Source organism: Thunnus albacares, chromosome 19, assembly GCF_914725855.1.
Source record: "Thunnus albacares chromosome 19, fThuAlb1.1, whole genome shotgun sequence".
Taxonomy (NCBI): Eukaryota; Metazoa; Chordata; class Actinopteri; order Scombriformes; family Scombridae; genus Thunnus; species Thunnus albacares.
The window spans coordinates 9,494,206-9,507,348 of record NC_058124.1 but is presented as its reverse complement, the minus strand read 5'-3'; the positions used below and the strand labels follow the sequence as shown (position 1 = coordinate 9,507,348).

At 40.4% G+C, this 13,143-nt stretch overlaps 1 protein-coding gene across 5 annotated transcripts in view; it reads left to right on the top strand.

Annotated features, from left to right (window-relative positions):
• adgrb2 (adhesion G protein-coupled receptor B2) overlaps nt 1-13,143 on the top strand; it is a 203,173-nt gene that overhangs the window by 168,447 nt on the left and 21,583 nt on the right. For 2 of the 5 annotated variants that reach the window (XM_044336658.1, XM_044336661.1), the window contains 5 exons: nt 1,448-1,547; nt 2,197-2,268; nt 6,015-6,107; nt 10,898-10,937; nt 12,895-13,067. In XM_044336658.1, the coding sequence (XP_044192593.1) occupies nt 1,448-1,547; nt 2,197-2,268; nt 6,015-6,107; nt 10,898-10,937; nt 12,895-13,067 (478 nt within the window). Of the gene's footprint in view, nt 1-1,447; nt 1,548-2,196; nt 2,269-6,014; nt 6,108-8,457; nt 8,725-10,897; nt 10,938-11,446; nt 11,462-12,894; nt 13,068-13,143 lie in introns of all 5 variants that reach the window. The other 3 variants (XM_044336656.1, XM_044336657.1, XM_044336659.1) reach the window with 3 other exon arrangements.

The window sequence follows — 13,143 nt, the reverse complement described above, 5'->3', positions numbered from 1 at the left end:
TTATTTTGGAAAATCATTCTGTTTAAAGCAGAAATTCTGTTCTTAGTTGTTTTGCTGCATAATTGGATGCTGTGATTGGAAAGTAATGGGATGAGATTGCCTATTTGCAGTAACAACTTTGACACACTATTTCAGTCAAGTGAATGGAAAGGTGTATCCCAAAGTATTGACTGGTGCTGTAGCTTTGCTGATCTCAGATCCACCTACATCTTTGCTGAATGCATATAGAGTCTATTATTAGATGTGGCCATTTATATTCGCATTGCTACACTTCTTTCTGCTTGCAGTGTGCTGTTAGGTCAGAAGGTCCTTCACATTATCTGCTTACAGAAATCCTGCATTTGAAATGCAATCAGACAGTCTATACAGTGTAAATTTCTGTATTTACTGAAATTTGAATACAAGAATTTTGCTTAAAAGCTGCTGCTGCTGCTGCTACTACACACTCCTTCATTCTCTGTTGCATTATTACATTCTAAGCCTGGTCTTACATCCTGAAAAACCTTTAAAGACTGTTACTGGGGAACGAATTTCTAGAATGAGATAACCACCATTTTAAAAATTGTGACAAAGCAATTCTAAGCTTTCCTCATATTTGTCTTTCTCCCAAAAGACTCTGCAGCACTTTGAAATGAACTGCTCATTAGAAAAAGACTTTTAGGTACACTTGCAGTATTGGAGTGTTGTCTTTTTTCACATAGAACGTAGGCTGATATTTTGCTCATGCGGTAAGGGACGGTAAACCACAGCGTACGGCTGAAACAACTGGACACTTTACACATTAACAAAAGGACAGCACAGCTTCGGCTTTATTGCTCTTTTTTTTTTTTTTTTTTTTATTCACTGCCTTTGGCCACACACCTCTAAAGGGACAGGCGTATTTCTCACAGCAGTTAGACAGAGCTGTCCGTCTGTCAGACTGACGGTTATAAAACCATGAATATGTGCTCAAACAGCATGAACATTTTAAATTGGTGTCTGACTCCACAGAGTTACAGATGCACTCACACACATACAAACACACACACACTCGCTCCTCAGAAGCCCACGTGTCAGTACTTGTCAATGGCCTGTCTCCCCCTCTCTCCCTGTTGGGCCTATGTCGATCGTCTCACAGTCCACCAGCATGACACTTAGTGTGCATCAACCATGTAATTGTGAGCAATTGTCAGTCTCGTAACTATCTACATGATTACACATCATCTTCCACTTCTCAGTCAGAATATTAAGTCTGATACAAACCTCAGTGTGTCAGTCAGTCTCAAATTACCCACCACTGAACCTTTGACCAATGTGTGAGTGTGTGATTGTGTGTGAGAGGTGGAATTATGTGTATTGTCAGAGTTGGCTGGTCTGGTTTGAGACTGAACCCCTTGTTCCTTTTCCTTCTTCCTTCTCCTCTACCCCTCTCTGTCTCCTTCTCTTTCTCTCTCTCTCTCTCTGGCAGGGCCTCTCTGTGGAGCTCCTGTGTGGTTCTTCCTCTCTTAGCTCTAACCTGGATGTCAGCAGTGTTGGCCATAACCGACCGCCGCTCTACACTCTTCCAGGTGATCTGTCTCACAACACTAGCAGATGCTCACATCCCGTAACTCACAAACATGCACCTGTGACCCATCATGGAAAAACAGCTTTAAAGTGGTGTAAGGCTTCATAAAGTTCAGTCATACAAACAGAACATGTAGTAAAGGTATTGTATTATAGCTGGGATTTGCTGATTTGGAAAGTGAATATGATAACATTTCTGCTTTTTTTGGAGAGTTGATGCTCGTCAATGCTGGTTAAGAGGATAACAATGCATCCTTAAGTGTTGTCAAAATGCGAATGATGTAAAATGTGGCTTCTGTGATGTTCAGTCACTCTAGTTTTTTACCCACAGATCCACATTTGCCCACAAAAACAAAAGAAACAGATAAGATTAAACTTGAATAATACCATATGTAAATGTTGAAAGGACAGGACGAAAAAAAAACTCATGAGAATATTAAAATAGACAGAAACAAAGATCATAAGCAGAAACACAGTCTATGAATGAAAGTATAGATGACTGTGAGGATTTATGATGAATAAACATGACTCGGATGACTCAACATTTCATTCCCATTTCATTTTTTCTAATGAATACTGAGTCATTTCAGCACGGTAGTACAGCAAATACTGGAAACAATACTTACAGCAGATCTCCTTTGTCTCCTCCAGGTCCTCTTTGCTGTCTTTGACTCCGTCCAAGGTTTCGTCATCATCACCGTCCACTGCGCCATGCGCCGGGAGGTGAGTCCGTTCTCCTCTTTCTGGGGATCCCAAACGTGTTGAGCTCATATATTTTCTAACTCTGCGTCACACATTGACCTCAACAACACTCGCTCCTTTTCAACAGGTGGGATACATGTTCGCAAATGTCATGTTAGTTTCTGGGTCGGTTTGAGGTCACAGCAGAACACAAGCGGCTCAGACATGAAGAGGATTAGCACTGTATTTATGTCCTATGTTGTGGTGCTTCTTCTTCATAATGCAGTATGATAGTGCATTGTCCGTCTGATCCAAGGCTGCTTTAAGGAGCTTACTAAGATGCTGTATGGAATAAGACGATAAGTCCCTAACTAATACCCCCCAGTGCCTATTTGCCACAGGCTTTGCCGCGCCCCCGGGGATGCTGAATTTCAAACTCATTATGCACATACATGTATTCATGCCCTTGAGACAGATATTTGCACAGACACACGCCAACTCATGCACGCACACTCATCTTCCAACTCTCGCAGTTGCACTTGCAACAATTAGTGGATTTATAATGTCATCAGTTTTCTATAACTGTAAATGTGTCTTCTATAGCTGATGCATGTACACCACACACACACACACACACACACACACACACACACACACACACACACATACACACACACAGCCTTGCCTATATCCAAGAGATCATTACGATATTGAATGCACTGCATAGTGTAAGTGAATTTTTAAATGCTTGGAATGCTTAGCTGCATTAAATCAATATCACAAAAGCAGCAGGGATCAAGGTACAGTAAATCCAGGAATTATTTATTGTAAATGTATGAAAATCCCCTGCAAGAGACTGAGCATAAATCCTTCGTAGCTGCAGAACTACAGACAGAGGGGAGTGCCACACCGGAGGGAGGGAGGGAGGGAGAGAAGAGAGAGGGAGGAGAGAAACAAGGGGAGTGTGAGGAAGCATTACAGTGCAAAACAAGAGAGAAGGCAGTACAAAGCCTGATATTATGTGAGGTAAACTACAGACGCAAAACGTGCGAGCAAGCGCAGCACCGTGTAGTGCTCCTAGATGGCAACTGCTGCGTGTAAGGTGCGGCTGTGAATGAAAGGACCGCGGTGGCACAGACAGCCTGCTGAGATCAGACAAAAAGAGAAGAGGGAATGAATATGTGCACCGTTAGAGGTGTTGTGATTAGGAGGCAGAAGGAGAGAAAAGCAAGGGGAGAGATGTGAGGGAGAGCTATATTGTGAGAAAGGGTGAAGGAGGAGACTTAAGTGAGTAAGAGGGAGAGAGGCTGGAGGAAAAAAAAAAAGAATGTATGCAGAGATCTGTGGGGAGAAAAAAAAACATGATTCAAGAGAGAAGCAGAGAAGGTGATAATAGGGAAGGAGGAAATGAAGAGTTCATTTTCAAAATTAGATTGCTCCATTTTTAGTCATTTTCATAAATCATGTTTTGTTTTTTTTACTGTGCACTTCAGGTTATATCAATCAAACTGCAGTTGGGTTGTTTTGATTGCATAAAAATAACTCAACAAAATACAGGTAACTTACAAAATTAAACTTTATTGAAAAAGTCCTTTTTTCTTTTGTTGTTTTTTTTTCCAAAGTCAAAGTTTGTTTTTGGGCAAAAACAGATAACTCCAAACACAATGCCATGTAATGGATATAAGTTTCTTATAAGTGCAATATTTAACATTCTTTAACATGAAGCAAGTAGGTGAAGTGCAGAAACAACAGAGCTGCAGCAACAAAAACAGCCCATAAATGGGTATTATTACACATTGACAAGATCATACCTTGGAAAATCCCAGCCAGATTAAAAAACCTGCATGAATGTGCCAAAGTTTTAACCTGCAGAGTGTTATAAAAGACCACAGCTGTCCTTTTTTCAGAGTTACTGAACCTAAAGTTTGCCACTTTTTAGTCTACAGTCAGTTCTTTTGGAACTGCACTGAACTGGAAAAAAATATTTTACAGTATTCCATGTAGTATTCAGTGTAACTCTATATTCCATGTTACTTATTGTTACTCAGTGTTTCACAGTATTCAGTTTGACTCAGTATTCAGTGTTACTCCGTGTTTCACTTTATTCAGTGTTTCACCTTTTAGTATCTCACAGTTTTTAATATTTCAGTGTTTAATATTTCAGTACTTACTGGATTCAGTGTAACTCTTTTTTACTTCACTGAAGAAGAAATCATCACAGGCTTTTCGGTTTCGTCCAAGTTATCCATCTTTAAAGATGACTTTGAGCCAAAGTTACTCTGAAATTCGCTTACAGACAGCACATCTCCAGCTGAACATAGTTGCTATATTATGTCACCTGACCTGAATACTGTGTGCTGATTCGCTGAACAGATTTATCAGGTTCTGTTCAATAGGGTTGGGTACAGAACTTGGTGCTTTTAAGGCCTGCCGAATTACGTCGGCACTACCGAGTACCGATTCACATTAGATCAATTGAGAGAGTTAAAAAACGAAAAAAGGTAATCTTTGGTACCAGTACTAAATTCCAAGTACTGATGCTAGTACCTGGTATTGGTTCAAATGTGAACAGTACTGGCTTTTAACATTTTCTGCTCTAAATCATGACCTTCCAATGCTTTGACAACGGACAAAGAATGATTTTGTGACAAAACGTACTTAGGTTTCAGAATGTGCTATATGTTAAGAATAATTCACAACAGTCAGTTAATTCTTTTAAAGCATGGCATTTATCAGTTTTTGCAAGTGAACACTTCAAATAGAGAGGGAGGTGAAGGGGAGCAGTGTGGACACTTTGAAGTCAGAATGAGCTGCACTTGCTGCCAATACACACATGCGCGCACGCACACACACACACACACACAAACAGAAGAGGGAACAAATGCCACTGAGGATGAGTATGGACATAAAGGGAAGAGATGGATGGAAGGAAACAATGGAGGCAATGCGCTAGCCCATGCAGTATTAATCAGACATGGATGCTACTCCAATCCACTCCATTTGTAGCAGCACACACATGCACAGATGAGACCACCCAGAGAGAATGAAGTTGCTCTCTTTCGCTCTTGCACCACTTCTTACACAAGTACCCTTGTTTCCACCCATGAGATTCTTATGGGATTTGACAGCAGCAACATTGAGAAATGATGTTGGTCCTCAGCAAGCAACCTGGATATCTATAATACAGAGCCTGATGGAGGGAGGGGGTGGAATCTCAGAGTTGCCTGTGAAACATAATGCACAGGGATCCGTTTGATTTGAGCTGTGTTACGAGACCCAGTCCTTTGACGACGGGCTGGTGTGTGTTTGCTTGGATGTTCTATGTGGGAGGATAAAGAAAAACAATATGACACTAGAAAGGCCCAGGGGTTAGAGCATCTATATACCATACCATTGGTTTTAATTAGGGCCATGTGCCACTGATCTCACAAGGCTCAAACAGGCCACTTTGAAGTACTGATGTGTGCTTCCTATACCACTCTACTGCCTGTTATATAAGCTACAAGCTCAGCTACTTTGTGATGTTTTTTTATCTTTTTTTTTTTCTTAACACATAATTTAGTATTCACTGAACATCTGTCAATGCAGAGATGAAGAATATAATATGTCTAAGGAGTGAGTTCCCAATGCTCCAACATTTGCCAAACTAACTTAAGTTCCTGCACTAACTTCTCTCCTTTGCATCATCCCTTCCTCTCCCTCATCCTTCTTTCCATCCATCTTCTCCCTCTCCTCCCTCTCCCCCATCCTTTATCCACCCCCCCCCCCCCCCCCCCCCTCCCCCTCAGGTGCAGGATGCGGTGCGCTGTCGGATGGGGGGATGTAAAGACGACAGCGAAAACTCACCAGACTCCTGCAAGAATGGACAGGTGCAGATCATGGTGAATAGTATTCCATTTCATCCCACACTGCAATCCATTAGCCCTGGGCTAACATTATCCAGGTTGTGGAGCTTTCCACAAGCTTCAAGCCCAACAATAAGAAGCACGATTGCCATTACTGAAGTGCTAAAACTCATTCCTGGCTCTCTCTTTTTTTTTTTTCCTTAACCATTTTTTTTACACAACAGGAACTCATGATTGTTTATGCATTATGCATGTTCCAAAAATGCATGTTCCAAAAATGTGTGATTTCACTTCCCATAGAAAATGCAGTTTCACTCTTAATAGTTACCAGCATGAAAATAACTTGCTATAGTGCCATAGCTGGGCATGAAAAGTTGTCAACAAAAACTGCTTTGCGAAACAATATCCTGATATTTTATCATGTTACAACCAGAGGTGCCTTATCATTACTATAGGCCCCGGGGCTACGGATGTTTTGGAGCCCCCCCCCCCCTTTCCAAGTAAATGCCTCCCTTCACAATATGCCAAGGCAACATTAATTCAGCATTCTGCGTCAAATGGAGCGCCCTCCTAATCAGTTAACAGAATATGAAACTCACAAAAAATAAGATAGTACATCAACAATAAGTCAAGACAAAGCTGGGTTGTCAGTCAAGTAGGCCGGTGTTTTGGATTTACTAGTGATTGTGTTAACTGGTAACTTTCGGTCAAGTACGTTGCAGTTGCTTGTAGTGACGGCAACTGTTGAAAACACCAAGAAAAGACATAGTGTCCTCGTGAATACCTTAATTTTTCTTCAATGAGATTTCAATACATACTAATCTGTGTTTTTCTTAGTTAACAGTTTATGTAAGTGAAGTTGTGTGCTGAGTAAGAAGCATTCACCTGTAGTTAGTATTGATACGAGAAACAAAATGTATAGATTAGCAGTGCAGCAGATTTTATACCATTATTTTCAGTTGGAAAAGTGAGACATATTCACATCAAACTTAACCTGCTCTGTCACTATGGACTCACACCATGCAGGAACATATATTGTGTAGTAGTTTAAACATTTTTACACTGGCCATGTAATCTGTGTACATCTCCCACAACATTTGATTCTAAATCATCAAAGCCATGGAATAAAAGTTTTGCTACTACACCGAACTGCCACGATCAAACACAACATAATGACCTAAATCATGTTTTTATAAAGAGTGTTGAAACACAGTGAGAGGATTCACTCCTTATCACGTCTGCCCCCGCATCACAGGTAGCTTCCTCTCCTACTTTGTGTTTACTGTGTTTTTTTTTAAGCTCATGTCTCATGAGGCTCCTGGAGGCCTTAAACCCCCAGTCAGCCCGTGCATTAAGGCGCCACTGGTTAAAACATGAATATCAACGCATTTTTGACATTCTCATTATCGTGTCTTTGTATAGAGCATAGTCTGAGATAAAAATGTGTGTATTACTACTTCATATATTACCAAAATAGACACTTCAGCACTTTTATTTACTTTTAACCTTTTAACTTCTTCGACTTTATTTGAAGAGCATAGAGCTCATATAAGGTTATTGTATGTGTTCCAAATGTGGCTAATAGTGTGATAAATCATGCAGACTTCAACTGCCTTGCCAGTGCGGTCGCACTGCTACTATGAGAGCATGAGCGACTCTCATATCGCTATTGCCTTTATTTCTCCCTCAGACCTGTTTGCGGTAATGATTATGGGTTTCTGAACGCCCCTCTGAGATTATCAAGATTAAACTTTGGAGTCATCACTCTGCACAGTGAACCTATTATGACACATTCTTTTCCCCTGGTTTTAAAACCAAGAGGAGTATTTACTGTCTGTGTTTATTTAATTTATCGTTTTTGTATCGTTATCATACACACAGCTCGCGCTGTCGTCTGGTTACTATTCAAACTACTTTGCTATTAAGGAAGACAGATGGTAAACCTTCTTGTTCTCCCCAGTTTTTTAGTCTAAATGTGTACAACGCTGAGGAAATATTTGTGTGTATTATATGTGACAGCACACATGGTCGGAGAACTGTTGTATGAAATGCACAATACCCTTGAGAACATTAATTGTGATGGATAATTTAGTGGGGCTGCCACGAGTTATATCAGCATCATAATTACAGTGAACACCATCCTCTCAGGTGTTCTCGCTGTATTCACAGGAATTCCCAGCAGAATATTAAACCCTTGACATTTAGAGACGGAAAAATATAGAACTGTAGCAACACCTTCTTGTTAAAGTTGAATCACAGTAGTCTGTAGAAAAATCATTTGATTAGTTCATCTCTGATCTCTTCTACAAAACTGGTTATATATATATAATACCTCCTCTAACATTTCAACTCTATGTTCTCCATTATATTTCTTTTACACCATCAGAAGTGTCCAAATGTGAGCTCCTGTGGGCAGCAATGTGGCTCTCTGCGTTACGGCACATCCCCGTGCCCGCCGGGTTGCCACCCGCAGTCGTTCCCACCGACGTGCCACCAGGCATGCCAGCAAGCCTGTTACCAGAGTCTGTCCCGCAGCAACCACGGGCTTGACCACAGCCACGCCCTCAGCCACGCACATGAGCATAACCCCATCCTGAACAATACCCACAATCACATCCATAACCACGCCCACAACCACATCGGCAGCCAACCTGTACGTCACCTGTAGAAAATATTCATTATGAATAGTCACATTGATAGAGGGAGAAAGGTGCAATCTGTAAAACAGTATTCTTATGAACAAATATAACCAAATATTAAGGAATAGTTTGATATTTTGTGTAATACACTCATTCGCTTTCATGGTGAGAGTTAGATGAAAAGATTGATACCACTCCCATGTCTGTATGTTAAATATAAAGCTATAGCCAGAGGTTAGCTTAGCTTAGCATAAAGACTTGGAACAGTCTGGTACAGGACCTAAGCCCTTGTAAAAAAATAATATGTTGCTATTTTACACTTAAGTTTTTTAACAGATTCAACAAACAAGACATAATATGTCATGGTGAGCTTTAGGTGCTGGTAGATGGACTTAGTTTTGGACAGAGCCAGGCTAGCTGTTTCACCCTGTTTTTTTTTTTTTTGTTGTTGTTTTATCTCTTTGCGTCAAGCTAACTGCTGGTGGTTAGCTTCTTATTTAGCATACAGATATGATGATGTCTTCTCATCTTACTCTCAGCAAGAGTTCAAAAAAAGGTTTATTTCCCAAAATGTCAAACCATTCATTTAACCAAAAGAGTCATTGTTGCAACAAATTTGGTTTGGTTTAGATTACATATTGCACCTTTAAATCTAAGTAGCCTAGGAATAGCAGTGATGTATAAATAGCAACTAGCACTTGTATTGTAGCAAGATAAGGCAAAAATGTAGATTTTAAAATATATTTAAATATATTTTTAAATATATTTAGTATATGATTGTTTGATCATTTCAGCAGTAACTCAAACTTTGAATGCAGGATGTTTACTCAGTGAATAGGATATGTGTGTTAGTTAAAATAGAGATGATTTGTTTTCTCAATTTGGATAGGAGAATGTTATACTAGGGGGTTCTCTCTGTCATATCCTCATTTGTCCATTTAGCAGAGACCCATTTATGGTGCTGCGGGTGATTTGCGTATTAAGAGCTTTTCCACTCCTCTGAGACCTTTACGCATTCTCTCCTTCTCTCTTTCAATTTTCATTTCCCCCTTTGCTCTTCTCTTTGCCTCCGTGGCATGCCCAAACTGTCTAAAATCTGTAGTTTATTATCCAAACAAAGGCTTTTGTAAGTGAATCCCACAGAGGACAGGAGGAGGCTCTATGGTGAGAGATAGGAAGACCATAGCTGCATAGCAATGAGCTTCACTTTCACTAAAGTTTAGGAAACTTGTGTGGTGGCCATTTTGGAGACAAATCAAATCACTTCTTCATTCAACCCGATGCCCTCTGGGTTTCAGAGTGTTTTTTTTTTTTTTTTCTTTCCAATTCCCTTTTCTTACCCCAGGGAGCTGTGCCACCCTGCATTCCTCAAGTAAATTCTAGATCAAAGCAAATAAACATCACTTTTGGAGGCGCCCAAATACCTGAACTACATAAAATCTGAATATTTAGTGCATATTACTGAATTTAATATTTATTAAATTCAGTGCAGTGTGAATGTGTGAGATTTGCTTGGTTGGTGACAATGAATCGTAAAAGCCTTGGTATTGTTACACTATATATTTTTTTTTTAGCCCTAGAAAAACTCGGCTAGGAGACGGCAAACTTTAGCTTCAACTAGTACAGCACATAATAGTTTTGCTGCTGTGTAAATTTCTGTCCCTGTATCCATTCAGACGATAGCGAGGGTATTGATGAGGCATACAGTAGCGTTACGTACCTGGCAGAACTCCAGAGTGTTTCACTCGTTTCTTAAAGACTGTATTTGTATCTCCTGCTGCGAGCTGATACACATCATGAACAAAGTGTCAGTTGTGCATGCCATCGCACAGAATTGATCTGTTTTCTCTGTTCTTTTTGGTATGAGAAGGCGTTGGACAAACTCACTATAATGAAATGAAAACTAAACATTTCGTATAACTTAAGGCAACATTTTTTTGCTCTTGTATATAGGGCCCACATAGGGCATTACTAATTGACTGAGTTGTAAAGTGTCACCATGGCAACAGATCCTTTCCTCTTCTATACAGTCACATCAGAGCATCAGAGTCATTGACTACAGCAAAACCATTTGAGATTACAATCACTCATCTGGGCCTGTGCTGCAGCTACAATAATGTGGTGAATGTACATATTTGCGCACATTCATTGTTTTTCCTCTCTTCCTGCTCTGCCTCCCTCTCTCAGACGGATTTTGAGAAGGATGTGGACTTGGCATGTCAAACAGGTGAGCTCTCCTTTCCACCTGATTTCTCTTTTTCTTTTTCCCTTTGTCTGTCGTCTTCTTTTCCATCTCCCTTTGTCCAACGCTGAATCCGCAGTGCAGAAAACCAATGGAGAGCTGTAACATTCTTCTGCTGGTGCATGCTGATGAAATGACAGGAGATGATGCGCTATAACTCGACACAGTTGTGCGCAAATTATTATGCCTTATCAATCACACTGATGCTGCCCAATAAGTGTTCAGAAAGCATATGTTTGGATGAGACTGTGTTTAATTGTGTATGATAATAATAACACTCCTCAATGTATTCAGACCTGTTTCACTCGCTGGTGACAGTGGTCTTGTGTGTGTATGTATATGTGTGTGTGTGTGTGTGTGTGTGTGTGTGTGTGTGTGCGGTGTGAGAGTGTGCCCACATCTGTGTTTGGATGTGTACAAATGTACCACAATGTAGTTTTGTGTTGTGCTTTGAATTATTAACATAGAGTCACTTTCCCCCTCCACCCTTGCAGAGAGAGGACACCCATGTAAGTTTTCCACCCAACTGACCTACTTAACACTGCCTGGTCCAAACTTAGATTTCAATCATCCCTATAGGTCATTCTCTGGGCCTCCACTGTTGGATGCATATGTGAAAGGATCAGATGGGTTAGATCTGCAGAAAACCTGTCCAGTCCTTTCGCATGACTTTGCATGGGCAGTGAAACAGAGGAAAAACTAGGTTCTCTACTGTACTTAGCCAGTGTCCTTGTATGCTTAGACTTAGCAGTTTTTGATCAAATATGTAGCTTGACATTTTGTCACATCAATGCAGTTTACATGAAAATGCTCTGTGCTGCATACTTTGGTCTACAATTGGATTTTTTGGGGCCTGAGAGAAAATATACTTTCCTGTGATGGTGACAGAATGAGCATGATAACTAGCATGAATTTCCAGGTGGAATGATTTTTGTTTGATTGTGATGATAGATCGATGTTATGTGCAGATTAAACGTTGTCTCTCATCAGCATGTCATAGTTAATTTTGGAGTAGATAATCTAGAAATGTTCTAGAATCTGTTTCTAGTTTCTTTCCTGAATAACATGCATGAAAGCTAACCCAAAAGCCACTGTAAGTAGATTTATGTTCTGTTTCATTTACTGTGTCGCTAAGTAAATACACACCCTCAGACACAAATACACATTCATATACGTGCATTAAAGCACATAGCCGCACACAGAATCCCACTGATATGTGACAACAGAGCAGGGAATAATAAGCTTGTGAGCAAGATATGGGACAGGATTCAGTAGCAAGGGAATTTGGCTCTATTTTATTTGAAGCACACAGCATTTTTGCACTCAGGCTCTTTCTCCAAGCTAATAAAAACCCTATCTCACTGGCTAGTCTCAAGATGGAGCAAGACTTAAGGTCACAGTGTCAGAGACAAAACTCATCTCAGTTATTGTTTACCATATAAGCCCAAAATGAGAAGTGAAACTTTTCTTTGGATATGCAATCTGTTTTTTTGAGTGTGGCAGTTCTGCTAATGCAGCACCATAACTCATAGCTACACCAAAGCTGCAAAGAAACATCCATATCAGTACCTAATTTATGCCGTGATATAAGTCAGTGAAAATCTATTTATTGATGGTAGTTGCAAGATGGGCTGCAGAGAACAAGTCAGATAGATCTTGAGGCTTTCTTAGGTGTTCTTTTCTTTACTTCATTTTGTCTTCCCTTACTGTACCTCTCTGTTTTGCCTATATCTCTGTCAACTGTTTGGCATAAATTATATCAATTCCATTCCATTCAATATTCATTACTCTTTTTCCCTCCAAATGTTCCTCTTCCTCACCCATATACCCCTTCTTTTACCCTACCCTCAACCTCCCATGTTTCACTTTTATCTAACTCATGCTCCCCTGTCTCATGCCTCCCACCCTCGCTGTTTCGGCGGCCTTCCATGTTTCCCTCCAGTCATTTTCAAGGAGGTGAACACCTGTAACCCAGCCACCATCACTGGGACCCTCTCCCGCATCTCCCTGGATGATGAGGATGATCCCAAGCTGGCAGCCCATCAGGATGGGGGAGTGGGGGTCAACTTTAGCGCCCTCCCTGGGAACATCCCCCCTCCCAACCTTATCGTACAGGTACAGGATTAAAGTTTAAAGAATGACTAAAATCCATTGAAATCGCTACCAAATGAAAAATTAAATATAGCCATAG